At 40.2% G+C, this 26,068-nt stretch overlaps 1 protein-coding gene across 3 annotated transcripts in view; it reads left to right on the top strand.

The window, feature by feature from the left end:
• Positions 1–5,942: 5,942 nt before the first annotated feature.
• LOC138851560 (RING finger and transmembrane domain-containing protein 2-like) overlaps positions 5,943–26,068 on the top strand; it is a 38,611-nt gene continuing 18,485 nt past the window's right edge. The window contains exons 1-4 of one of the 3 annotated variants that reach the window (XM_070080799.1): positions 5,943–6,099; positions 13,178–13,362; positions 16,878–17,315; positions 23,607–23,737. In XM_070080799.1, the coding sequence (XP_069936900.1) occupies positions 13,184–13,362; positions 16,878–17,315; positions 23,607–23,737 (748 nt within the window). In that variant the 5' untranslated portion in view covers positions 5,943–6,099; positions 13,178–13,183. Of the gene's footprint in view, positions 6,100–6,184; positions 6,204–11,457; positions 11,477–13,177; positions 13,363–16,877; positions 17,316–23,606; positions 23,738–26,068 lie in introns of those variants that run through there. The other 2 variants (XM_070080801.1, XM_070080800.1) reach the window with 2 other exon arrangements.

The following is a 26,068-nucleotide window of genomic DNA, read 5'->3' as shown; positions in this document are numbered from 1 at the left end:
GCAAGAATCAATGTTCTACGACGTTTCTACAAGAAATTATAGTCATTCATCTATATCAGGTATGGTGACGGCAATGTGGGTAGCGCGTCTGCTCACAGCCCATATATTTTTTGGAATTTTTTCCTTGTTCTTTATCGCTTTTTTCTTGCATTATTCTTTCTAATATAATAATTGACTATTTGACATCATATAAGAGTAGGTGGAGCTTATCAATAGACTTCCAGCTAATCAGGAAGCACTTGGGAACACTCCACAGTATTTCCGCTCCAGAGAGTGCCAGGTGAAATCACGAATTATTACGCTTATATCAGCTTATATATCAACTCTACGGCTTATTTATCTGTCAGAATTGATCTAATATGATATAATAAACAGTATAAATAACATACAAACATGTTATATACTCTAGACTGAATAAAATAGGCCGTAATATGGCGAGTCCATCAGGAATATTTTGATATAAATGAGTTACTCCTCGTCTCCATGTTGTATTGTTTGGTCTGAGTGATAGAAAACAGTATTTTGAAGAGGATAACTGCACTAGAACATCAGTTTACTTTGAAAACCACTGAAACAAACGCGATTTTCGCGAATTTTTTTTTTTTTTTTGAGACGGCGGGCCGGCCGGCGTTCCAGGCCTACATCTCGGAAGTAACATTTTCACTTATTTTGCTGTACTACACCATTATCAATGATTGTATTGAAATGATTTTCACAGACAATATAAAACAAATGTGTTTGACTAGTTGGTGCTTCTTTTTTTGGAATAGTATATCAAATATTTTTGATTTTGTGGGAGGTAAAAGGCAGATATTTTGGTGAATGCCAAAAAGTCTATCAAATGTATTTTTTTTTTACCATGAATAAGATATATTAGATGAAAGATGTGCATCCAAAAGCCGTGTTAGACGTATTCTAACGGTTGGGATTGTCGGAAGTGCCACTCGTAGTGCCAATTTGTTATGTCATGCTGCCATATATGAAAAGTCATTAAATATTTTTTTTCCCTGTTGTTTGTTGGCCAATCATACTGAAACTTTGTCACATTCTTTTACATATGCACCTCTAAACGTACACCAAAAATAAAACAAAATCGGTTGAAAAATAAAAAAGTTGGCCGAAATTGCCAATTGGCTCCTTCAAGGTTGCTGTGAAGGGTGTAAATAATATCATTCCTTCCTTCCATCTTTCATTCCTTAATGGTTTTCTTCCACACACTCTTTTATCCTTCCGACTTGCCTTTTCTACTTATTTCATCTTTTTCATTTTTCAGTCGGTACTTCCTTACAATAGATTAGTTGACATATCCATCACGCAAGACAGCTTTCCTGTCATACTCCATCATGTAGAATGATTTTCCTATCATACTCCAAACACGATGGGTTTCAGGTCATACTCTATATACTGGCACAGGAATGACATGTGTAAACTACTTTACATAAAACCACTTGTTATGGAAAGCATTTCGGGAAGTCGTAAAATAAACTAATAATAATTGTACAGTAAGGATAGTTTACTAGAATGCTATGATTTACAATATGTGACAGTGTATATACTAACAATTTATTATCACCGACTCCTGATAACAAGTTGTTACAACATACCTGGAGTTTACCTGGAGAGAGTTCCGGGGGTCAACGCCCCCGCGGCCCGGTCTGTGACCAGGCCTCCTGGTGGATCAGAGCCTGATCAACCAGGCTGTTGCTGCTGGCTGCACGCAAACCAACGTACGAGCCACAGCCCGGCTGGTCAGGAACCGACTTTAGGTGCTTGTCCAGTGCCAGCTTGAAGACTGCCAGGGGTCTGTTGGTAATCCCCCTTATGTATGCTGGGAGGCAGTTGAACAGTCTCGGGCCCCTGACACTTACTGTATGGTCTCTTAACGTGCTAGTGACACCCCTGCTTTTCATTGGGGGGATGTTGCAACGTCTGCCAAGTCTTTTGCTCTCGTAGTGAGTGATTTTCGTGTGCAAGTTCGGTACTAGTCCCTCTAGGATTTTCCAGGTGTATATAATCATGTATCTCTCCCGCCTGCGTTCCAGGGAATACAGGTTTAGGAACCTCAAGCGCTCCCAGTAATTGAGGTGTTTTATCTCCGTTATGCGCGCCGTGAAGGTTCTCTGTACATTTTCTAGGTCAGCAATTTCACCTGCCTTGAAAGGTGCTGTTAGTGTGCAGCAATATTCCAGCCTAGATAGAACAAGTGACCTGAAGAGTGTCATCATGGGCTCGGCCTCCCTAGTTTTGAAGGTTCTCATTATCCATCCTGTCATTTTTCTAGCAGATGCGATTGATACAATGTTATGGTCCTTGAAGGTGAGATCCTCCGACATGATCACTCCCAGGTCTTTGACGTTGGTGCTTCGCTCTATTTTGTGGCCAGAATTTGTTTTGTACTCTGATGAAGATTTAATTTCCTCGTGTTTACCATATCTGAGTAATTGAAATTTCTCATCGTTGAACTTCATATTGTTTTCTGCAGCCCACTGAAAGATTTGGTTGATGTCCGCCTGGAGCCTTGCAGTGTCTGCAATGGAAGACACTGTCATGCAGATTCGGGTGTCATCTGCAAAGGAAGACACGGTGCTGTGGCTGACATCCTTGTCTATGTCGGATATGAGGATGAGGAACAAGATGGGAGCGAGTACTGTGCCTTGTGGAACAGAGCTTTTCACCGTAGCTGCCTCGGACTTTACTCTGTTGACGACTACTCTCTGTGTTCTGTTAGTGAGGAAATTATAGATCCATCGACCGACTTTTCCTGTTATTCCTTTAGCACGCATTTTGTGCGCTATTACGCCATGGTCACACTTGTCGAAGGCTTTTGCAAAGTCTGTATATATTACATCTGCATTCTTTTTGTCTTCTAGTGCATTTAGGACCTTGTCGTAGTGATCCAATAGTTGAGACAGACAGGAGCGACCTGTTCTAAACCCATGTTGCCCTGGGTTGTGTAACTGATGGGTTTCTAGATGGGTGGTGATCTTGCTTCTTAGGACCCTTTCAAAGATTTTTATGATATGGGATGTTAGTGCTATCGGTCTGTAGTTCTTTGCTGTTGCTTTACTGCCCCCTTTGTGGAGTGGGGCTATGTCTGTTGTTTTTAGTAGCTGTGGGATGACCCCCGTGTCCATGCTCCCTCTCCATAGGATGGTAAAAGGCTCGTGATAGGGGCTTCTTGCAGTTCTTGATAAACACGGAGTTCCATGAGTCTGGCCCTGGGGCAGAGTGCATGGGCACGTCATTTATCGCCTGTTCGAAGTCATTTGGCGTCAGGATAACATCGGATAGGACTCTCAGTCTGTTAAAAAACTGAGTCATATTGGAACTTTTCACTCATTTCCTTGTGTCATCTGCTCTCTCATACAAAAACACCTTCCTAGATTTTGATCTTCGACTTGGCAGACGATCAGTCTGGTTAAGCATACAATAAGTGTCAGGGGCTTGCTGCCTCCCAGCAAATAAGGGGGATTACTGAGTCATACTGGACAAGCACCTAAAGGGACTTGAGTTGGTTTGCGTGCAGCCAGCAGCAACAGCCTGGTTGATCAGGCTCTGATCCACCAGGAGGCCTGGTCACAGACCGGGCCGCGGGGGCGTTGACCCCCGGAACTCTCTCCAGGTAAACTCCAGGTATAGGAGAAGAAGTACTTTGGGTTTCTTTCGATTTCATTTATGGCTTTTAGTTCTTCCCGCGATTCCTGACTCCTATAAGATTCCTTTAGCTTAAGTTCGATGCTTGCTATTTCTCTGACCAGTGACTCCCTACGCATTTCAGATATATTGACCTCTTTTAGCCGCTCTGTTATTTTTTTCCGTCGCCTGTAAAGGGAGCGCCTGGGACCCCACACTCTTCCTTACACCCACCCTGGGACCCCACACTCTCCCTTACACCCACCCTGGGACCCCACACTCTCCCTTACACCCACCCTGGGACCCCACACTCTCCCTTACACCCACCCTGGGACCCCACATTCTCCCTTACACCCACCCTGGGACCCCACACTCTCCCTTACACCCACCCTGGAATCCCACACTCTCCCTTACACCCACCCTGGGACCCCACACTCTCCCTTACACCCACCCTGGAACCCCACACTCTCCATTACACCCACCCTGGAACCCCACACTCTCCCTTACACCCACCCTGGGACCCCACACTCTCCATTACACCCACCCTGGAACCCCACACTCTCCCTTACACCCACCCTGGAACCCCACACTCTTCCTTACACCCACCCTGGGACCCCATACTCTCCCTTACACCCACCCTGGGACCCCACACTCTCCCTTACACCCACCCTGGAATCCCACACTCTCCCTTACACCCACCCTGGGACCCCACACTCTCCCTTACACCCACCCTGGAACCCCACACTCTCCCTTACACCCACCCTGGAATAAGTAAGTAAGTAAGTAAGTAAGTTTATTCAGGTATACACAAATACAGTTACATAAAATTATCATACATAGCAGCATATGTGTAGAGAACCTAGGATAACCCAAAAAATTCAGTCAGAGTGACTTACTTACTTACTTACTTACTTACTTATTTCCATTGGGGTCCTTTTACCTTATTATTATAATATAAAGGTTATAATATTTTCTTATTATTCTACAATGAAGATAACATCTTATTATCATACTAAAAAGACTATCTACTACACCAAGGTCATTAAGACTATCTACAATACGAGGGTCATTACTAGGAATAGGGTAAAATTTACACGTATGTTAGCTAAAAAATAGAAAATCATTCCCCTCCCTTTCTGTAGCTACATTCATCAGACACCTTTTGGCACTCTTCTTGAACTGGTTCATGCTATGACTGGCTTTGACATGTGCGGGCAGTCTGTTTCATTCCTTTATTGCTGTACAATAAAAGGTGTTTGAAGCCTGGCCACTGACTGTGGGTACTACAAAGTTGTGCTCTCTCCCCCTAGTACTATGATTGCTTTGGTTCCCAACATTGATAAAATTGACAGCAAGATATTCTGGACATTGTTTGTGAGCAATTTTATAAACATGATTTAGCTTCAGTTGTTTTACTCTGTCTTCAACATTCAGCATATCCCACACTCTCCCTTACACCCACCCTGGGACCCCACACTCTCCCTTACACCCACCCTGGGACCCCATACTCTCCCTTACACCCACCCTGGGACCCCATACTCTCCCTTACACCCACCCTGGGACCCCACACTCTCCCTTACACCCACCCTGGGACCCCATACTCTACCATACACCCACCCTGGGACCCCACATTTTCCCTTACACCCACCCTGGAACCCCACACTCTCCCTTACACCCACCCTGGGACCCCATACTCTCCCTTACACCCACCCTGGGACCCCATACTCTCCCTTACACCCACCCTGGGACCCCACACTCTCCCTTACACCCACCCTGGGCCCCCATACTCTCCCTTACACCCACCCTGGGACCCCACACTCTCCCTTACACCCACCCTGGAACCCCATACTCTCCCTTACACCCACCCTGGGACCCCATACTCTCCCTTACACCCACCCTGGGACCCCACACTCTCCCTTACACCCACCCTGGAACCCCATACTCTCCCTTACACCCACCCTGGGACCCCATACTCTCCCTTACACCCACCCTGGGACCCCACACTCTCCCTTACCCCCACCCTGGGACCCCACACTCTCTCTTACACCCACCCTGGAACCCCATACTCTCCCTTACACCCACCCTGGGACCCCATACTCTCCCTTACACCCACCCTGGAACCCCACACTCTCCCTTACACCCACCCTGGAACCCCACACTCTCCCTTACACCCACCCTGGAACCCCACACTCTCCCTTACACCCACCCTGGAACCCCACACTCTCCCTTACACCCACCCTGGAACTCCACACTCTCCCTTACACCCACCCTGGAACCCCACACTCTCCCTTACACCCACCCTGGAACTCCACACTCTCCCTTACACCCACCCTGGAACTCCACACTCTCCCTTACACCCAACACAAACAACGGGAACGACTGTCCTCTAGGGGTGTGGTGGAGTATTTTGCTTTATTTCGCAAACCTGCGGAATAATTATGCCTATCACAAGTGACGATAGGTGAAGTGAGTATACTTTTGCAATTATCTGTTGCTGTTTTTCTGTGAATAAAATGTAATCCATGGTGTTCACGTGACTGTGGGCGAGGCTTAAAGGAAGATAACTCAAGGTGGACCATTAAATTTGTTTGCAGTTTATTTACGCGAGCCAAAGATATTACAGTAAATGGAAGTATTTTGTGTTCAGAATTGAATCCTATTTGCATATAGACATAGCTATTGGAAAGTTACATATGTTACGGTGAAAGTAAGCATTATCAACAATTTTGAGGGAGTATGACCTAAATTTCATGCATGATAGTGTTATAAATAAGAAATAATATTTTATTTTCCAATAAGATATATTTGTGTCAAAGAGATTGATTTACATTAGTTATCTCTTATGTGAGAAAGCCCTTAGTTAGACAAGGCAGTTTTTATATATTGCATTCATAAATTTTTTTATAGTGGCCTTGAAGGCATAAATGGGCACTAAATAGTACATTCTGAGTAAGTTTATTTAGGTACGTGTACATATAAGTACAGTTGCAAAAAATTATTGACTATAGTTATCATACATAGTGACATATGTGTAAATTACTTATAATAATCCCCCCCAAAAAAAAGTCAGATGAAATAAGAGAAATAATTTGGCTTGGGTTATCCTAACTTCAGTTTTATATGATTTAGTATTTTAAACCATTGTAAAAGTATAAATAAATATTAAGCCATTGTTGCACATTTTCAAAGGGGTTCTAGGAATTTTTGTCATAGCACTGCTAAATGTCATACTATAAATGAATGGTTATTATTGAATGTTGCTCCTTGATGTATTCAGTGATAAATAACAGCTTAAAATGTCCAGTATTAAGTGAGTTGTGCTTTGGAGATACAGTTTTGTGCAAATGGGGAAAATTTGATGTAACCTAACATAACAGAGCCTTGTATAACCGAATATAACATATCTTAACCTAATAAGAAATTATTCTATTGTTGGCACTCTATTACTACTTAGAGGAGTGATGAATGCACTGAAAGAGAGCTCAATAAGTGTTAAGTAACCATGACTCTTCAACACCTTCCTTTCATGCATAAAGGGGATTACCAGCAAACTCTTAATTGCCTTCAAGAGGGAAAGTGACAGATTCCTCAAAACAGTACCTGATTAACCAGCTTGTGGTGCATATGTTGGCAGCAGGCACCAACAGCTTCATCGATCAGGCCAGTAGCCAGGATGCCTGGTCTGGAACCAGGCCAAGGGGGCAGTGACCTCTGGGAGTGATTCCAGGTAAACTCCAGGAAAATTCATGGCCCAGACTTGAATTTGGTCTCAACAGTACTCTTGGTCACTAGGACAAGTCCAAACATATTTACTTAAAATTAACAGTTTAAAAATTAAAAAAAAAAAAGTTCAGCTGAAGGTACTGGAGAGCTGATGAGAGTAAGACACATGTGCAACATCTGGGTATCTTTATTGTAGACGTTTCGCCATCCAGTGGCTTTATCAATACAAATTCTAGGACAGTAGAACTATGTACAGAAGATGAGGTAATCAGTCCCTCAACCTAGGAGTAGGTGCGAACAGCACCATAGTCGTGGAGATTCTGAAGCAGAAGAAAGAATCCTGGCGCTTATATAGTAACGTCAGGTGAAGCAGACGAGGGCAAATTCGTCTGCTTCACCTGACGTTACTATATAAGCGCCAGGATTCTTTCTTCTGCTTCAGAATTTCCACGACTATGGTGCTGTTCGCACCTACTCCTAGGTTGAGGTACCTGGAGTTTACCTGGAGAGAGTTTCGGGGGTCAACGCCCCCGCGGCCCGGTCTGTGACCAGGCCTCCTGGTGGATCAGCGCCTGATCAACCAGGCTGTTGCTGCTGGCTGCACGCAAACCAACGTACGAGCCACAGCCCGGCTGATCAGGAACTGACTTTAGGTGCTTGTCCAGTGCCAGCTTGAAGACTGCCAGGGGTCTGTTGGTAATCCCCCTTATGTGTGCTGGGAGGCAGTTGAACAGTCTCGGGCCCCTGACACTTATTGTATGGTCTCTTAACGTGCTAGTGACACCCCTGCTTTTCATTGGGGGGATGGTGCATCGTCTGCCAAGTCTTTTGCTTTCGTAGTGAGTGATTTTCGTGTGCAAGTTCGGTACTAGTCCCTCTAGGATTTTCCAGGTGTATATAATCATGTATCTCTCCCTCCTGCGTTCCAGGGAATACAGGTTTAGAAACCTCAAGCGCTCCCAGTAATTGAGGTGTTTTATCTCCGTTATGCGCGCCGTGAAAGTTCTCTGTACATTTTCTAGGTCGGCAATTTCACCTGCCTTGAAAGGTGCTGTTAGAGTGCAGCAATATTCCAGCCTAGATAGAACAAGTGACCTGAAGAGTGTCATCATGGGCTTGGCCTCCCTAGTTTTGAAGGTTCTCATTATCCATCCTGTCATTTTTCTAGCAGATGCGATTGATACAATGTTATGGTCCTTGAAGGTGAGATCCTCCGACATAATCACTCCCAGGTCTTTGACGTTGGTGTTTCGCTCTATTTTGTGGCCAGAATTTGTTTTGTACTCTGATGAAGATTTAATTTCCTCATGTTTACCATATCTGAGTAATTGAAATTTCTCATCGTTGAACTTCATATTGTTTTCTGCAGCCCACTGAAAGATTTGGTTGATGTCCGCCTGGAGCCTTGCAGTGTCTGCAATGGAAGACACTGTCATGCAGATTCGGGTGTCATCTGCAAAGGAAGACACGGTGCTGTGGCTGACATCCTTGTCTATGTCGGATATGAGGATGAGGAACAAGATGGGAGCTAGTACTGTGCCTTGTGGAACAGAGCTTTTCACCGTAGCTGCCTCGGACTTTACTCTGTTGACGACTACTCTCTGTGTTCTGTTAGTGAGGAAATTATAGATCCATCGACCGACTTTTCCTGTTATTCCTTTAGCGCGCATTTTGTGCGCTATTACGCCATGGTCACACTTGTCGAAGGCTTTTGCAAAGTCTGTATATATTACATCTGCATTCTTTTTGTCTTCTAGTGCATTTAGGACCTTGTCGTAGTGATCCAGTAGTTGAGACAGACAGGAGCGACCTGTTCTAAACCCATGTTGCCCTGGGTTGTGTAACTGATGGGTTTCTAGATGGGTGGTGATCTTGCTTCTTAGGACCCTTTCAAAGATTTTTATGATATGGGATGTTAGTGCTATTGGTCTGTAGTTCTTTGCTGTTGCTTTACTGCCCCCTTTGTGGAGTGGGGCTATGTCTGTTGTTTTTAGTAACTGAGGGACGACCCCCGTGTCCATGCTCCCTCTCCATAGGATGGAAAAGGCTCGTGATAGGGGCTTCTTGCAGTTCTTGATGAACACAGAGTTCCATGAGTCTGGCCCTGGGGCAGAGTGCATGGGCATGTCATTTATCGCCTGTTCGAAGTCATTTGGCGTCAGGATAACATCGGATAGGCTTGTGTTAATCAAATTTTGTGGCTCTCTCATAAAAAATTCATTTTGATCTTCGACTCTCAGTCTGGTTAGCGGCTTGCTAAAAACTGAGTCATATTGGGACTTGAGTAGCTCACTCATTTCCTTGCTGTCATCTGTGTAGGACCCATCTTGTTTAAGTAGGGGCCCAATACTGGACGTTGTTCTCGATTTTGATTTGGCATAGGAGAAGAAATACTTTGGGTTTCTTTCGATTTCATTTATGGCTTTTAGTTCTTCCCGCGATTCCTGACTCCTAAAGGATTCTTTTAGCTTAAGTTCGATGCTTGCTATTTCTCTGACCAGTGTCTCCCTGCGCATTTCAGATATATTGACCTCTTTTAGCCGCTCTGTTATTCTTTTCCGTCGCCTGTAAAGGGAGCGCCTGTCTCTTTCTATTTTACATCTACTCCTCCTTTTTCTTAGAGGAATAAGCCTTGTGCATACATCGAGTGCCACCGAGTTAATCTGTTCTAGGCATAAGTTTGGGTCTGTGTTGCTTAGTATATCTTCCCAGCTTATATCGGTTAGGACTTGGTTTACTTGGTCCCACTTTATGTTTTTGTTATTGAAGTTGAATTTGGTGAATGCTCCCTCGTGACTAGTCTCATTTTGTCGGTCTGGGGCTCCACGCATACATGTCTGAACCTCAATTATGTTGTGATCTGAGTATATTGTTTTTGATATGGTGACATTTCTTATCAGATCATCATTGTTAGTGAAGATGAGGTCTAGTGTATTCTCCAGTCTAGTAGGCTCTATTATTTGCTGGTTTAAATTGAATTTTGTGCAGAGATTTAAAAGCTCGTGTGAGTGTGAGTTTTCATCAGAGCTGCCTCCTGGTGTTATTACTGCAACAATATTATTTGCTATATTCCTCCATTTTAGGTGCCTTAAGTTGAAATCCCCCAGGAGCAAGATGTTGGGTGCAGGAGCTGGAAGATTTTCCAGACAGTGGTCAATTTTTAACAGCTGTTCCTGGAATTGCTGGGATGTTGCATCCGGAGGCTTGTAGACTACCACAATGACTAGGTTTTGGTTCTCGACCTTTACTGCTAAAACTTCCACTACGTCATTTGAGGCATTAAGCAGTTCTGTGCAAACAAGTGACTCTGCAATGTACAGGCCAACCCCCCCCTTTTGCCTGTTCACTCTGTCACATCTGTATAGGTTGTAACCTGGGATCCATATTTCGTTGTCCAAGTGATCCTTTATGTGGGTCTCAGTGAAAGCCGCGAACATTGCCTTTGCCTCTGCAAGCAGTCCACGGATGAAAGGTATTTTGTTGTTTGTTGCTGGCTTTAGACCCTGTATATTTGCAAAGAAGAATGTTATCGGACTGGTGGTAACAAAAAGTTTCAGAATGTTTACGAAAGAACACATTTTATGCAGCTGATGTAAAACCCAAACAATAATTGAGTTAGAAGATATTTAGATACATAACTAAAGAAATTTTTACCAGACATTGAGGGAAAAAAACAAGAGGGCCAGATAAGATAGCACATGGGCTTCAAAAGAATGTGCAGAGCTGATCTGTCCACTTGGGAAAATTTTTAAGGTTTCACTTCAGGCAGGAAAATTGGCAAAGAAATGGAAGATGGCACAGTGTCAATATTTAAAAAAGAAAAAGGTGACAAGGAAGACCCTTAAAACTGTTGGCCAGTTTTGTTGGCAAGTGTTGTAAAAATATTCTAAAAGGCCATTTGAGTAAAGTAGATAAAACACTTAGAGGAAAACAGTCTACTGACCAGTAAACAATTTGGAAATTCCTCTACATTAAATCTGTTAATCTGTTACAAGCCGCAGAAATTGTTCAAGGACAAAATGGATGGGAAGATTGTATTTATCTTAATTTTATGATAGCTGCTGATAAAAGTTCCACATGAGACTGATGTGGAAACCTCAAAACATCGGAGGAATAAAAGGTAAATTATTAAAATGAATGAAATATTTTGTATTTGACAAAAAATGTAAACATACATAAGAGGAAAAATGTCCTCATAGGGAGATTTCACAAGTTAGGTGCTACAAGGATCTGTAACTGTTCCAATCATGTTTTCACTTTATATAAATGATTTGCCAGAAGGAATAAACCATATGTTTTCAGAAATACTAGGTACAATTAATAAATGGCTAAATCTGTATGGGGTGACTCTGAAAAATTGGGCAAATGGAGTGATAAATGGATGATAGAATGAGAAACACCATCTAATAAAAATGGGAGAGCATGAAATTAGGCAACACAAAGAATACAGACTGAGTGATAACATATTGACAGTCAGACATAGGCGCCTTTGAATTAAAAAAGTGTCGCCAGAAGATCACACAAAAAAAGCAAGAAATTCGTAAGCTTCTCTGGTGAATTATAAAATACGCAGCTTTTAAATTCTGAGTCAGCTAGGCTGTGGCAGATATGTGGGCCAGCAAGCTACCAGCAGCAATAGCCTAGTTGGCTAAGCAAGTGCTAGACTAGACTGGCCCAGGGCCAGGCTAAGTAGGAATACTCTTGAAACCCATCATAGGTTTATCAAGGTAAAGGTCTATGGATAGAGAAGTGTTGAAAAAGCTGTTTCAGCATACAATATACAGTACAGTGGACCCCCGCATAACGATCACCTCCAAATGCAACCAATTATGTAAGTGTATTTATGTAAGTGCGTTTGTACGTGTATGTTTGGGGATCTGAAATTGACTAATCTACTTCACAATATTCCTTATGGAAAAAAAATTCGGTCAGTACTGGCACCTGAACATACTACTGGAATGAAAAAAGTTCGTTAACCGGGGGTCCACTGTATTAGGCTGAAATTGCAGTATGCAACAGTGGTGTGATGTCCTTGCTTAAAAAACACATGGATAGTTATTAAAGGTTCAAAGAAGAGCTATAAATTGGTTGCTGTATGACCCTAATAGGTTTAGCACTTCTTTTTGATTATAAGAATAATAATAATATAAATTGGTTATCAGAGTTAAGAAAAATATGAGTTATGATGATTGGCTGAAAGCACTGAAGGTGGCCACCCTTGTTGATTGGAGGGAGAGAGGAGAGAAACACACACGGTTATAAAGGACTTGAAAAAATAGATAAAGAGGATTTTTTTTATTACCTGCAACAGGGATAACAAAAGCCCACAGTTGTAAATTGAGAAATAAGTGCAATCGAATGGATACTAGAAAATTTTTCTTCATAAATGGAGTGGAAGACTAATCAAAAGAATTATAGAGATGTAGTAAGTGCTATAACTATTGTTCATGATGAACAAGTTATTGAATTCTGAACACCAAAAATATAAAATAATGCTCGCGTTCCTTTGAGGAACAGCATCCGATATCCTTATCTACAATTTTCCTCACATGTTCAGTTTTAATATATATTCTGTCTTTCTGAAGTGATCACATGAAGCACTATATTATTTTAGATATGTTAGCAACAGGTAGTAAGGATGTAATCTAGGATAACCAACAATACCTAATGGGATGGTTTATTTTCACAGGAATCCTTGTGTTTTATACAGTTTTATATTAAGGCACATAGTGTTCTCTATTCATGTCAGATAAGTTTGATTTTCCTCCTTTTTTTTTATACTTGTCCTAAAGAAAATATGATCATGATTTTCATTACACAGGAGGAAATGGCAGGCCACGGACGACCTATTTTAGATGCAGAAGAAATGAATAGGACAGAAAGATCAGTGCTTCCAGTTGCCCTTACGAGCCGTCTGCAGACCAACACATGGCGCCAAGTGTTTACATCTCTGCGTCCTCTTGTAGCACAGACACGTCAGAGAACACTCAGTACTTACGCTCGCAGGTATATGTAATTGCTTTTTCCACATACTGTGCAGGTCAAAGATTAACACATGTCTCCATCCTCTTTAATTCATCTCATTTTCCATGTGCCCAACTGTACAAGCAGCATGTAGCACTCAATCCATCTGACAGCTGTCACTCCCTACCAACCAGTACCTATGATCAGCTGACAGTTGTTAGCTACAGTTGGATGATGTCACCAACTGACAGCTGTTATCCCAAGCTGGTTCAAGGAGGGTAACAGTTGGTCACATAAACCAGCTGTCACCTGTGGCTGGTTCATTTAACCAGATGACAGCTCTGACTTTATGCAATAGATGTGTTTCAGGCCTATGATGGCTGTACCAAGCTCAATCAGACCATCATTTAATTCCATACAATAAGAATCTGTGGTACATTTTGTGAACCGCATCCATCGTATATAGCAAAGTGTACCACCCATGTGAAATTACTGAAAAAAGTGGGATGTATTGTAATAATAAATTCACATAAATTGCAGTACTGTATGTGTAGGTCAGCTTGGTATGGTGTTTCACTTTCTGAATGATTTACATGTATTATTTTTCCAAATACTAGTTCATTTTTTTGCATCTAATTATGTATTCCAGCAGGATGCATGTACTGCATTTCAAGCAGCTCTACAGCTACTACAGAGTTTGTATAATAATTATTTACAATAATAAAAATAAAAATATTGATTATAATTGTGCGGTATTTCAAGCACAGTTATAGTTAAGACTAACACAGGGGTCTGTATTAAAAAGCTTGGAATAATAGTGATTATTAAAATGGGAAGTAAACAAAATGGCAAAATAGTTATTTTTTTTTTCAAAACACAACAAAGTCTGAATTTGAGCATGTTTTAAGTCAAGATAATGTAATGTATGACATCAGATTGAGATGTAACTTGATACAAGCTAATGTGTAACATCCATTTGTAGAATTGTTGCTTGGCTTGAATTTTTATACAGATATGAAAATAACATGTACAAGTATTGTATATTTTGTTGTACAGTATGTCAAGATTCAATGGATAGCTTGGATTTTTCATAATACAGTGGAACCTCGGTTTTTGTTTGCCTTGGTTTTCGTCGAATTCGGTTTTTAACGACTTTTTTCATCAAAATTTTGTCTCAGTTTTCGTTCATTGCCTTGGTTTTCGTTGGACTGCCGTACCAAATGTGTCTGCCTGCCCGTGCCCACACAAAGCATCCCACTCATTCTGAGTCAGTCTGGCTTTGTTTCTCGTCGAGTGAGCATTACCCTGCACGTTCATCTGAAACATTTCATAATAATCCATTGTTTTTTGTGCTTGTTTATTGAGTGCGACTGCTAAATAAGCCACCATGGGGCTTTGGGGAAGTCCATGGAGTTGGATGTGAGTGACCAGGATGTAGAAGAGTTGGTGGACGACCATAGGGAAGAACTTACCACTGAAGAGCTGCAACACCTTCAACTGGAACAGCAACAGATCGTGGCTGAGGAAATTGCTTCAGAGGAGGAGGAAGAAAGAGGAGAGAATGTGCCTTCTTCAGTGATTAAGGACATGTGTGCAAAGAGGAGTGAATTGCAAAGTTTTGTGGAGAAATATCACCCTAATAAAGCTGTTGCAAGCCGTGTCTGCAACATGTTCAATGACAATGCCTCGTCTTATTTTAGGCAAATCTTAAAGAGATGCCAGAAACAGACCTCTCTGGACAGATTTTTTGTGTGACAGGGGTCCACTGCCAGTAAAAGACAAAGAAGGGAAGTAACGCCAGATAGGGACTTGATACCTGAATTCCTTATGGAGGGGGATTTCCCTTCCAACCAATAACCTCTCCTCCTCCCTCTTCCCTCCTCGCGTCTTCCATATGCCAACAATAGTCTTCAATGAAGGTAAAAGTGATATTAACCCTTTCAGGCTCCGTGCCGTAGATCTACAGCTTTACGTTCAGGGTCCAAACCGTAGATCTACGCCATGAGCTCAGCTCACTCTGATAAGCTGTGAGCAGTAAATTTGGGCCTAGATATGAGAGAATACATCTATGTGGTATGTGTGCACCACATAAAACAAATCCTGCAACACATAGTGCATAATGAGAAAAAAAAAACGAGACCATCAATTTCGATTAAAACAGCAATTTTGCAGTGTTTTTTCGTATGTTTTTTATAGTTGTATTTGCAATTTCTTGGTCTCATTTGATAGAATGGAAGATATTTTACAGAAATAGAGATGATTTTGATTGGTTTTAGTACTGGAAATGGCTTGAAACTGAGCTCAAAGTAGCAGAAATGTTAAATTTTTGCTGATGTTCAAGAGTAAACAAATCACCTCATAAGTCTAATACATGACAGTTGGTGGGCTTAATATACATTCACAAGTGTGGGGATATTATTTATACAATTATTACAGTATAGCATGACAAAAAATCTTTTATTTTGTGGTTTGAATAAAAATTCATTGCGATTAAAAAATCAAAATGGAATTCATTTGTAAAGCCTGAAAACGTAACTAATGAGCAGAGGAAATGTTAGTTTAGTGCCAGGAATTCCTGCATTGTTTATTCTGGACCCTATTTTGAAATTGGAATATTTTGAACTTTGAATTAAATTGGACAAATTACCAATTTCCAGTTACTTTATTTTGTTGTTGAAACAGTTGACTTGGAGATTTCTTGTGCTCAATCGATAGAATAGAAGTAATACTAGTGAAAGATAAGAATTTGGTTGACTGTAATACTGTAATTGGCCTAAAATGGGAGTCAAAGTCAGCAAAATCGCCGATGCGTAAATATCGCCGACACATCAAAATTTATGAGAGCATAATTTCTTCAATTTTCCATCAAATTTCGCACTTTTTGTTTTATTACCTTCATAAAAAGATTCTCTACCATTTCATAAGAAAAAATAACAAAATTATTTTTTTGAAAATTCTTGGACCATGGTGCACTTTGAAATTTGCCGTCTGGACCCTAAAAGGGTTAAATGTTCATTTATCCATTTCATTAGTCCTTTATATTTGTTTCTCACTTTTTTCTGTATGTAAAACTGTAGGTATTCTCTATAAAATGTATATTTTGTTAATACTTTTGGGTGTCTGGAACTGATTAATTAGATTTACATTATTTCTTATGGGAAATATTGCTTCAGTTTTCATCAGACTTTCTGGAATGAATTAATGATGAAAACCGAGGTTCCACTGTATTTTATGATTTTGTAATACTTACATTTTGTTCAGACAGTGTTCTTTGATATTTCTTTCATAGTTGATTATTGTTCTTCAGTATTTGTCTATTCAGATAGGCTGCTCCATATTTTTTAAGACTGTATTGAGTTTCTGCTCAGATTCATACATGTGGGATATCAAAGGTGTTTAGTTGTTGTGTTTTGCCAGTGTGTTCTGTTTCACTTCTTCAAGAAATGTTAACATAATGAAACTAATGTTTTTAGTTTGATGGGGAAATATCTATTTTTTAATGCTTTCAAAATTAATGGAGAATTAATATCTAGTTACATGTTCGTTTATTTCCAAAGGCTCCACCAGCGACAGCATAATGTTCAGCCAAGAAGATCTCGGCAGGAAGGAGGTGTACAGCAGTCACTTCTCCACACTCGTCCACCAGACTTGCATGCTGAAACTAATAGGGAAGGAAGATCAGCTGATAGCCAACACAATGTCATCATTGACATAGAATCTGGTGACACTCCAGTTAGACATTCCTCAAACATCCCAGGCATTCCAGTTCCTCCACAGTTGTCATTTGCTGAACATGTTTCTGACCATTCTGCTGAGACTGTGACTGCTTCTTCAGTTGCCTCCAGCACAGGTGAAGGTCCTGATTCTTTTGCCGTTTCTGCAGAAACAGATCTGTTGTTATCAAATGGAAATTCTGGTGTTGCAGCTCCTGCCAGTGAAATTGGGAGTGCTGCACATACTGCTGGTAGTGATGGCACTGGTGCCACTGCTAACAGGTAATGTAATACAGTTTTACCTTTTTTATGTATTTTAATACCTGAACAAAGACAATCCACATCTCAGTGGGGAGAATACAGATTTTGAAGCCATATGACACATAAACATTCAGTAAAACTGTAATAATAATTTAGGAAACTGCAGTAAGGGTATAATTTTGGGGGCAAGTCCATATTATACAGTATTTTGGATAAGTCTAATGTTTATAGGAAATAAAGAATATATACAGTAGGGCCCCACTTATACGGCAGGTTAGGTTCCAGGCTGTCGCCGGAAAGCAGACATCGCCGGAAGGCAGTGGTAAACGAAGGGAGAAGTAATGAACAATTCATGCCGAAAATAATTTTTTTTTTTTTAACAAGTCAGTCGTCTCCCACCGAGGCAGGGTGACCCAAAAAGAAAGAAAATCCCCAAAAAGAAAATACTTTCATCATTCAACTCTTTCACCTCACACACACATAATCACTGTTTTTGCAGAGGTGCCCAGAACACAACAGCTTAGAAGCATATATGTATAAAGATACACAACATATCCCTCCAAACTGCCAATATCCCAAACCCCTCCTTTAGAGTGCAGGCATTGTACTTCCCATTTTCAGGACTCAAGTCCGGCTATATAAAAATAACCAGTTTCCCTGAATCCCTTCACTAAATATTACCCTGCTCACACCCCAACAGATCGTCAGGTCCCAAATACCATTTGTCTCCATTCATTCCTATCAAACACACTCATGCACGCCTGCTGGAAGTCCAAGCCCCTCGCCCACAAACCCTCCCTTACCCCTTCCTTCCAATCTTTTCGAGGACGACAGCTACCCCGCCTTCCTTCTCCTACAGATTTAAATGCTCTCCATGTCATTCTACTTTGATCCATTCTCTGTAAATGACCAAACCACCTCAACAACCCCTCTTCAGCCCTCTGACTAATACTTTTATTAACTCCACACCTCCTAATTTCCACACTCCAAATTTTCTGCATAATATTTACACCACACATTACCCTTAGACAGGACATCTCCACTGCCTCCAACCGCCTCCTCGCTGTTGCATTCACAACCCAAGCTTCACACCCATATAAGAGTGTTGGTACTACTATACTTTAATACATTCCCTTCTTTGCCTCCATAAATAAAGTTTTTTTAGTCTCCACATATACCTCAACACACCACTCACCTTTTTTCCTTCATCAATTCTATGATTAACCTTATCCTCCATAAATCCATCCGCCGACACGTCAACTCCCAAGTATCTGAAAACATTCACTTCTTCCATACTCCTCCTCCCCAATTTGATATCCAATTTTTCTTTAACTAAATCATTTGATACCCTCATCACCTTACTCTTTTCTATGTTCACTTTCAACTTTCTACCTTTACACACACTCCCAAACTTGTCCACTAACCTTTGCAGTTTTTCTTTAGAATCTCCCATAAGCACAGTATCATCAGCAAAAAGCAACTGTGTCAATTCCCATGTTGTATTTAATTCCACATAATTTAATCCCACCCCTCTCCTGAACACCCTAGCATTTACTTCTTTTACAACCCCATCTATAAATATATTAAACAACCAAGGTGCCATTACACATCCCTGTCTAAGACCTACTTTTACTGGGAAGTAGTCTCCCTCTCTTCCACACACCCTAATCTGAGCCTCATTATCCTCATAAAAACTCTTTACAGCATTTAGTACTATACTCACATCCTGTTCTTCACTCCTGAAAGATGGTATACCTCCCTGTCCAGTGCATGAAATTACCGCCTCCGTTTCTTCGTCAACATTTAAAAGTTCCTCAAAATATTCTCGCCATCTATCCAAAACCTCCCTCTCCCCATCTACTAACTCCCCTAATCTGTTTTTAACTGACAAATCCATTTATTCCCTAGGCTTTCTTAACTTTGTTTAACTCACTCCAAATTTTTTTCTTATTACTTGCCTTAAAATTTAATATTAATATGTGAGAGTTGAGTGGCAGGGTGTTTATTGAATAAAATCAGAATGGCACACCATCATCCTCTAACTTGGCACTTAAAGCAAGAGGCTTACGACTCCTCTTTTTATCACAGCTAAGCTTAGATGCCATCTTCAATGAGTGCCAACTAGTTAACGAAAGAGTAAACGAGAGAGAGAACGAGATACAGAGTTCAGACAATGTAAGAATATAAACTGAACAGGTAGTGGGTGATAACTTCGTCAGGCGAAATAAATGCGTATTAATATGTGTCTACTTTTAGTTCATTCACGTACATTTGTGAGAGTTTGTAAAACATTTACCTCAATATCTTTTTTATTATAATAATAATTACCTCACAATACAAATACAGTGGACCCTCGACTAACGCTATTAATCCGTTCCTGAGAGCTCATCGTTAGTCAAAATAATCGTTAGTCAAGTTAATTTTCCCCATAAGAAATAATGGAAATCAAATTAATCCGTGCAAGACACCCAAAAGTATTGAAAAAGAAAATTTTTAACACATGAAATATTAATTTTAATACACACAAACTGAAGAAGACATGCACAGTTACATGACACTTACCTTTATTGAAGATCTGGTGATGATTGATGGGATGGGAAGAGGGAGTGTGTTGATGGTCTTAGTGTTTAGAAGGGGAATCCCCTTCCATTAGGACTTGAGGTGGCAAGTCCTTTTTCGGGGTTACTTCCCTTCTTCTTTTAATGCCACTAGGACCAGCTTGAGAGTCACTGGACCTCTGTCGCACAACATATCTGCCCATAGAGGCCTGTACCTCCCGTTCCTTTATGACATTCCTAAAGTGTTTCACAACATTGTCAGTGTCACCATTAAACACTTGTTCAGGTTTCAGTCCTTCACTGTCTATGTACTCCTTGAATTCCTGCACATATTTTTCAACTGCTTTTTGGTCCAAACTGGCAGCCTCACCATGCCTTATCACACTATGTATGCCACTACGATTCTTAAACCTCTCAAACCAACCTTTGCTGGCCTTAAATTCACTCACATCACCACTAGTTGCTGGCATTTTTCTAATTAAATCGTCATGCAACTTCCTAGCCTTTTCACATATGATCGCTTGAGAGATGCTATCTCCTGCTATCTGTTTTTCGTTTATCCATACCAATAACAGTCTCTCAACATCTATCACTTGCGATCTCAGTTTCGAAAACATAGTTGCACCTTTGGCAAGAATAGCTTCCTTGATTGCCGTTTTCTTGGCCACAATAGTAGCGATGGTTGATTGGGGTTTTGTGTACAGCCTGGCCAGCTCGGAGACATGCACTCCACTTTCATACTTAGCAATGATCTCTTTCTTCATATCCATAGTAATTCTCACCCTTTTTGCTGTAGGGTTGGCACTAGAAGCTTTCTTGGGGCCCATGGTGACTTATTTTGCAGGTGCAATCACTAAAAAGGCTGTGATAATATGAAATGTTCCAATTGTATGCTTGGAAGCGACCGCGGTGGCTGCCTGGCTTGTAAACACTGGCCAGAAGTGGACGCGTCTCAGACGGAAGGAATAGTGTTGGTCGAGTTTTTTAGCGCTAATTGAGGCAAAATTTTTGCGATAAAATGTATCGCTAGTCAGATTTATCGTTAATCGATGCCATCGCTGGTCGAGGGTCCACTGTACTCTTACATTGTCTACAAGTTGTACAAGTTAGTACAGAATAAACAAACAGCAGCACACCATTTTTAGAGTGAATGAAGATATTATTATTATTATTATTATTATCATAATAAAAAGCACTAAACCCACATGGGTCGTGAATTGCTATATAGTATTATGTTTTTACCACTTAAGAATACAAACGCAACAGAAATAATAGTATTTCTTACCTTAAATTGTGGGTGCTGGTGTTTGTGGATGATTGTGGAGAGTGGAGAGTTATGCTGGGGTCCTACTGGGCTGAGGTGGATGATAGAGGTTCTGGTACTGAACTTGATGGTTGTACTGGGGTGTGCATAAATCAGTCAGGTCAGTAAGTCAAGTCAGTCAGTAAATCAGTCAAGTCATTAAGTCAGTCAAGTCAATCAGTCAGTCAGTAAGTCTCACACACTCATATTTACTCAAACTGAATCGTGTTAAGTTAATTTTATGAAGTGTTATACAAAATTATGCTGCAATTCTTCAGTAGTGCTATAACCAAAACGTGCCAAACAAAACCGTGTTAAACAACGGTCTAGAAGAGAATATTTCATTTCTTTTTCAGGTCACCCTGGCTCTATGGGAGACAACTGATGGGTTAAAATGAAAAAAATGACATTCATTGAATTTTAGATCTGATACTGTAGTGTAAAAATGTTTGCTGGGAAATATGAGAGAAACTTTTACACCTACCATCCGACTTACGACCTGCTCGACTTACGACCACTCGACTTACGACCGTGTTTTTTATGCCAAATTTCTGGGAAATAAACAACTATTTGTGTTGTACACAGTGTTTATCCTAAACCTTACAGTATAAAATACAGTACTAACAGCATAAAGTAAAACATGAAATACCAAAATAAAACAATAAAATAAAGTCATTACAAAAATGTTTTGTTGATATTCAGTAGTAAAATTCGACTTACGACCATTTCGACTTACGACCGGTTTCTCGGAACCGAACTCGGTCGTAAGTCGGATGGTAGGTGTACTACGTTCATCAAGATTAAATTTTTTTTATTACAGTAGCCAGCCACCTTTTGCGGCAGTTAAGCTCCATAAAAATGTACATGATATGTATACAAAAATGTGGTAGGTAGAGCAAATGTATGGGAACATTAGGTTTCATGCAATGAAATCTTTTTCAAGGTGTCATGGCACAAATAAATATCACTAATTTTTTTAACAGTTTGTTTCTTGTTGATCTAGAAATGTGTGGAGAGGGTTCATGTTGCACTGCTAGGTCTAGTTGCATGTAATGAAGTTTATACTTTGTTATGTGCAATATTTGATTAATGGATTGTTCAAGGTGAAATTTACATGCAGCCTCTCCTCACTTAGTGATGTACTCGTTTACCAGTGACTTGGGCTTACGACAGGCTCTCTGACTAGAATGCATACCTAAATATGTATAGAGTGAAGGCATACGAAAAGAATATTTTTCTACAGTTATCCCCCAGTTTGACTAGAGAAAACGTATTTCTTCTGACACTATACATAGCCGCTTTGTAAACAAATCTCATATTTACATCAATTTTTGTTCTGTGAGTGTATGTATCATGTTTATATGCTATGTAACGGGTTTCATATGTAATTTTGAGGAAAATATCATAGATGGATTAATGAAAATGCCTATATTAATGTAAAATAAGACATTTAGTGTGCCCAAGAGTGATTATTATTACATAGTATTGGCGTCATGAGTAGAGAGACTTAGCGATTTTAATGTGTACCTGCACACCAGCACAGTGTGTAAGTATATTTAGGTACAGGTACACATAAGTATAATTATCAGAGTACATATAAAATACGCAGTAACTTTAAAGCACTTGAAATTTTGGAAAGTTTCCTGACATAATAGATGTGGTCACGGAGAATGTAAACAAACTGGGTGGGGCGCGCCGTATTTGAAAGACCGCTTGCCATATAGCAAATTTTGGTCATAATTTGACATCGCCGTATTAGCGGAACGCCGTAAGGCAAAATGCCGTAAAGCAGGGCCCTACTGTATTTTGAAATGATAAACAAAAGTAATAATAATAATTACAGGGAAAACGGGAGGTGGTGTGTTGAGGCAACTGTGGAAAGAGGGAAGTTTCTCTATAGAGACAAAAAAGGGAAATATACCAGAGTATAGTGATACCAGCACTTTTATATGGATGTGAGGCAAGATTTAAACACTGCAGTGAGGAGGAGGCTGGAGGTAGTGGAGAAGTCATATTTGAGAGCAGTGTGTGGGATGAATATTATGCAGAGAATTTGGAGCATGGAAATTAGAAAATGGTGTAGTGTTACCAAAAGCATGATTGAGAGGGCTGAAGAGAAGTTCTTGAGGTGGTTTGGGCATATAGAGAAGATGGAATAGAATAGGATAGTAAATCTGGGGTGAGAGGAAGGAAGGGAAGGGGTCATCTTGGAGATGGTGTGAGGGAGGAGGGTAAAAGTGTTGAGTGCTAAGGGCTTGAACATCAAGCATCCTTGCATGAGCATGATAGTTTGATGTGCTGTTGGAGTGTGAACACAGTAACATTAATGAAGGAATTCAGGGAAAACTGGTAAGCCAACCTTAATCTTGGTTAAAAATTTGAGAGAAAAAAATTGAATATGATATAGTATTAGTGTATTACTTGACCATGATTTGCCATTTTCTTTGATAGGAGTGAGGGTGAATCCCTGACAGAGCTGCTTAATCAGTTCCCAGAGGTTCGTAGTGGACTCCTGGTTGCTTGGCAGTATTGCACCTTTTTCTTCATAATTCTTGCCAAAGCTGTCTTTGATCATGTAACAGGTAAACAATTTGCATGTTATTCTTGAACTTTATATTATTTTTTCTGTCTTTTTAATTTATATTCTATATTATAGCATTCTTGTGTCTTGTTGTTTATTGCAGCTTTACTCTACTTCTCTCTTTCCAAACAGAACTTAATCAGTAAATATGGAGGATGAAATCCCATTAGAACTAAATCAGATTTGTATGACACTTATTAATTTAGTGCTTAATCAAGTTCTTCAAGAGTAAATTATCAATAAAAATAATTGCGTATTTGAGGAAAAATTTAGCATTTATAAATATGAATGTATTCTTGTTCAGTATACATATTTATAGATGGAGTTGTAAGAGAAGTGAATGCTCAGGTGTTGGCAAGAGGTGTGGGGTTAAAAGATAAAGAATCTAACACAAAGTGGGAGTTGTCACAGTTGTCCTTTGCTGATGACATTGTGCTTTTGGGAGATTCTGAAGAGAAGTTGCAGAGGTTGGTTGATGAGTTTGATAAGGTATGTAAAAGAAGGAAATTAAAAGTGAATACATATATAGGAAAGATTAAGGTGATGAAGATAACAAAAAAAAATTAGGAAATGGAAGATTGGATATCAGATTGGAGGGAGAGAGTATGGAGGAGGTGAAAGTATTCAGATATTTAGGAGTGGATGTGTCAGCAGATGGGTCTGTGAAAGATGAGGTGAATCATAGAATTAATATGGGGAAAAAAGTGAGTGGTGCACTGAGGAGTCTGTGGAGACAAAGAACTTTATCCATAAAAGCAAAGATGGGAATGTATGAGAGTATAGTTATACCAACACTCTTGTATGGGTGTGAGGCATGGGTGGTGAATGTTGCAACAAGGAGAAGGCTGGAGGCAGTGGAGATGTCATGTCTGAGGGCAATGTGTGAAGTGAATATAATGCAGAGAATCCGTAGTTTGGAGATTAGGAGGAGGTGCAGGATTACCAAAACTATTATCCAAAGGGGCTGAGGAGGGGATATTGAGAATTTTTGACATGTAGAGAGGAGGGAATGAAATAGAATAACTTTGAGAGTGTATAAATCTGTAGTTGAGGGAAGGTGGAGTAGGGGTCGGCCTAGAAAATGTTGGAGGGAGGGGTAAAGGTGGTTTTGTGTGCTAGGGGCTTAGACTTTCAGCAAGCGTGTATGAGTGTGTTAGATAGGAGCAAACAGAGAGAATGAGTTTTTAGGACCTGTGCTGTTGGAGTGTGAGCAAGGTAACATTTATGAAGGGATTCAAGTAAACTGGCAGGCTGGACTTGATTCCTGGAGATTGGAAGTACAGTGCCATCACTCTGAAGGAGTTTTATAACTATAGTATAAGCATGCCTCTGGCAAGACAGTGATGAAGTGAATGATGATGAAAGTGTTTCTTTTTTGGGCCACCCTGCTTTGGTGGGAAATGGCTGATGTGTTAATAAAAAAAAAATATACTACATGTTACAGTTTTCTCAACCTCCACATTTTTTTTGCATTGGCTTCTGTTTTACTGATCAGCTATTTTCAAGAAAAAGATATTTGCAGAGCAAACTTTAATTGTAATACAGCCTTTCTTCACTTAACGACGGAGTTCCATTCCTAAGACCATGTCATTAAACGAATTTGTCGCTAAATGAGGAGCATACTATAATGGTAGTGGGTTTTTGTCAGCCATCTTTGATATTGTTTTAATGTCACCTTTGTACTGTTTATAACATTTCTGGTATATTTTTAAATGTTTATACAGTAGTGTACTGTATATTGAAATAAACAGAATAGAGGAAATCTGCTCTAATATACATTATTTAGGTATAAATACTGGTCAGAGAGCTCGCTGTAGTCCGAGGCCTCGGTAAATGAGTATATCGCTAATTGAGGAGAGGGTGTATAGCATTACCCTGTGTACAGCTTTATCAAGTTAGTGGCTTTATAAAATCAATTGATTTGATAAAACTCTATATACAGCAAAACATTATCACAAAAGCTTGCTCTGCACCTCTCTCTCTCTTCATTACTATCTGTAGCATGCCTTGCTTTTTTTTCTGTTTTCATTTTCTTATCAGATTTTGCTCTTTGCCTTTCTGTGCAATTAACACAAATACCACTCTCGGGACATGTTATTAGGAAATGTTTCATTCAGTTAGAACATTTTCATTCATAAGAAAGAACATTCAGAAGTGTAAAATGACTTGGATGCTTGAAATCCAGCATATTTTCAGTGAAATCTTTAGGTAGGTTTTTAATTTAGGAGTCGTTAGGAAAACCAAAACAAAATGGGAACCTCAGAATTTTGAAGTTATTCATGGAAGACCTTTCAATAAAAATGTTAGATAATCGATAACTGCTAATTAAAGT

Source organism: Cherax quadricarinatus, unplaced genomic scaffold (assembly GCF_038502225.1).
Source record: "Cherax quadricarinatus isolate ZL_2023a unplaced genomic scaffold, ASM3850222v1 Contig994, whole genome shotgun sequence".
NCBI lineage: Eukaryota > Metazoa > Arthropoda > Malacostraca > Decapoda > Parastacidae > Cherax > Cherax quadricarinatus.
Note: the sequence above shows the minus strand (reverse complement) of the source record. Positions and strands in the feature narration are given on the sequence as shown.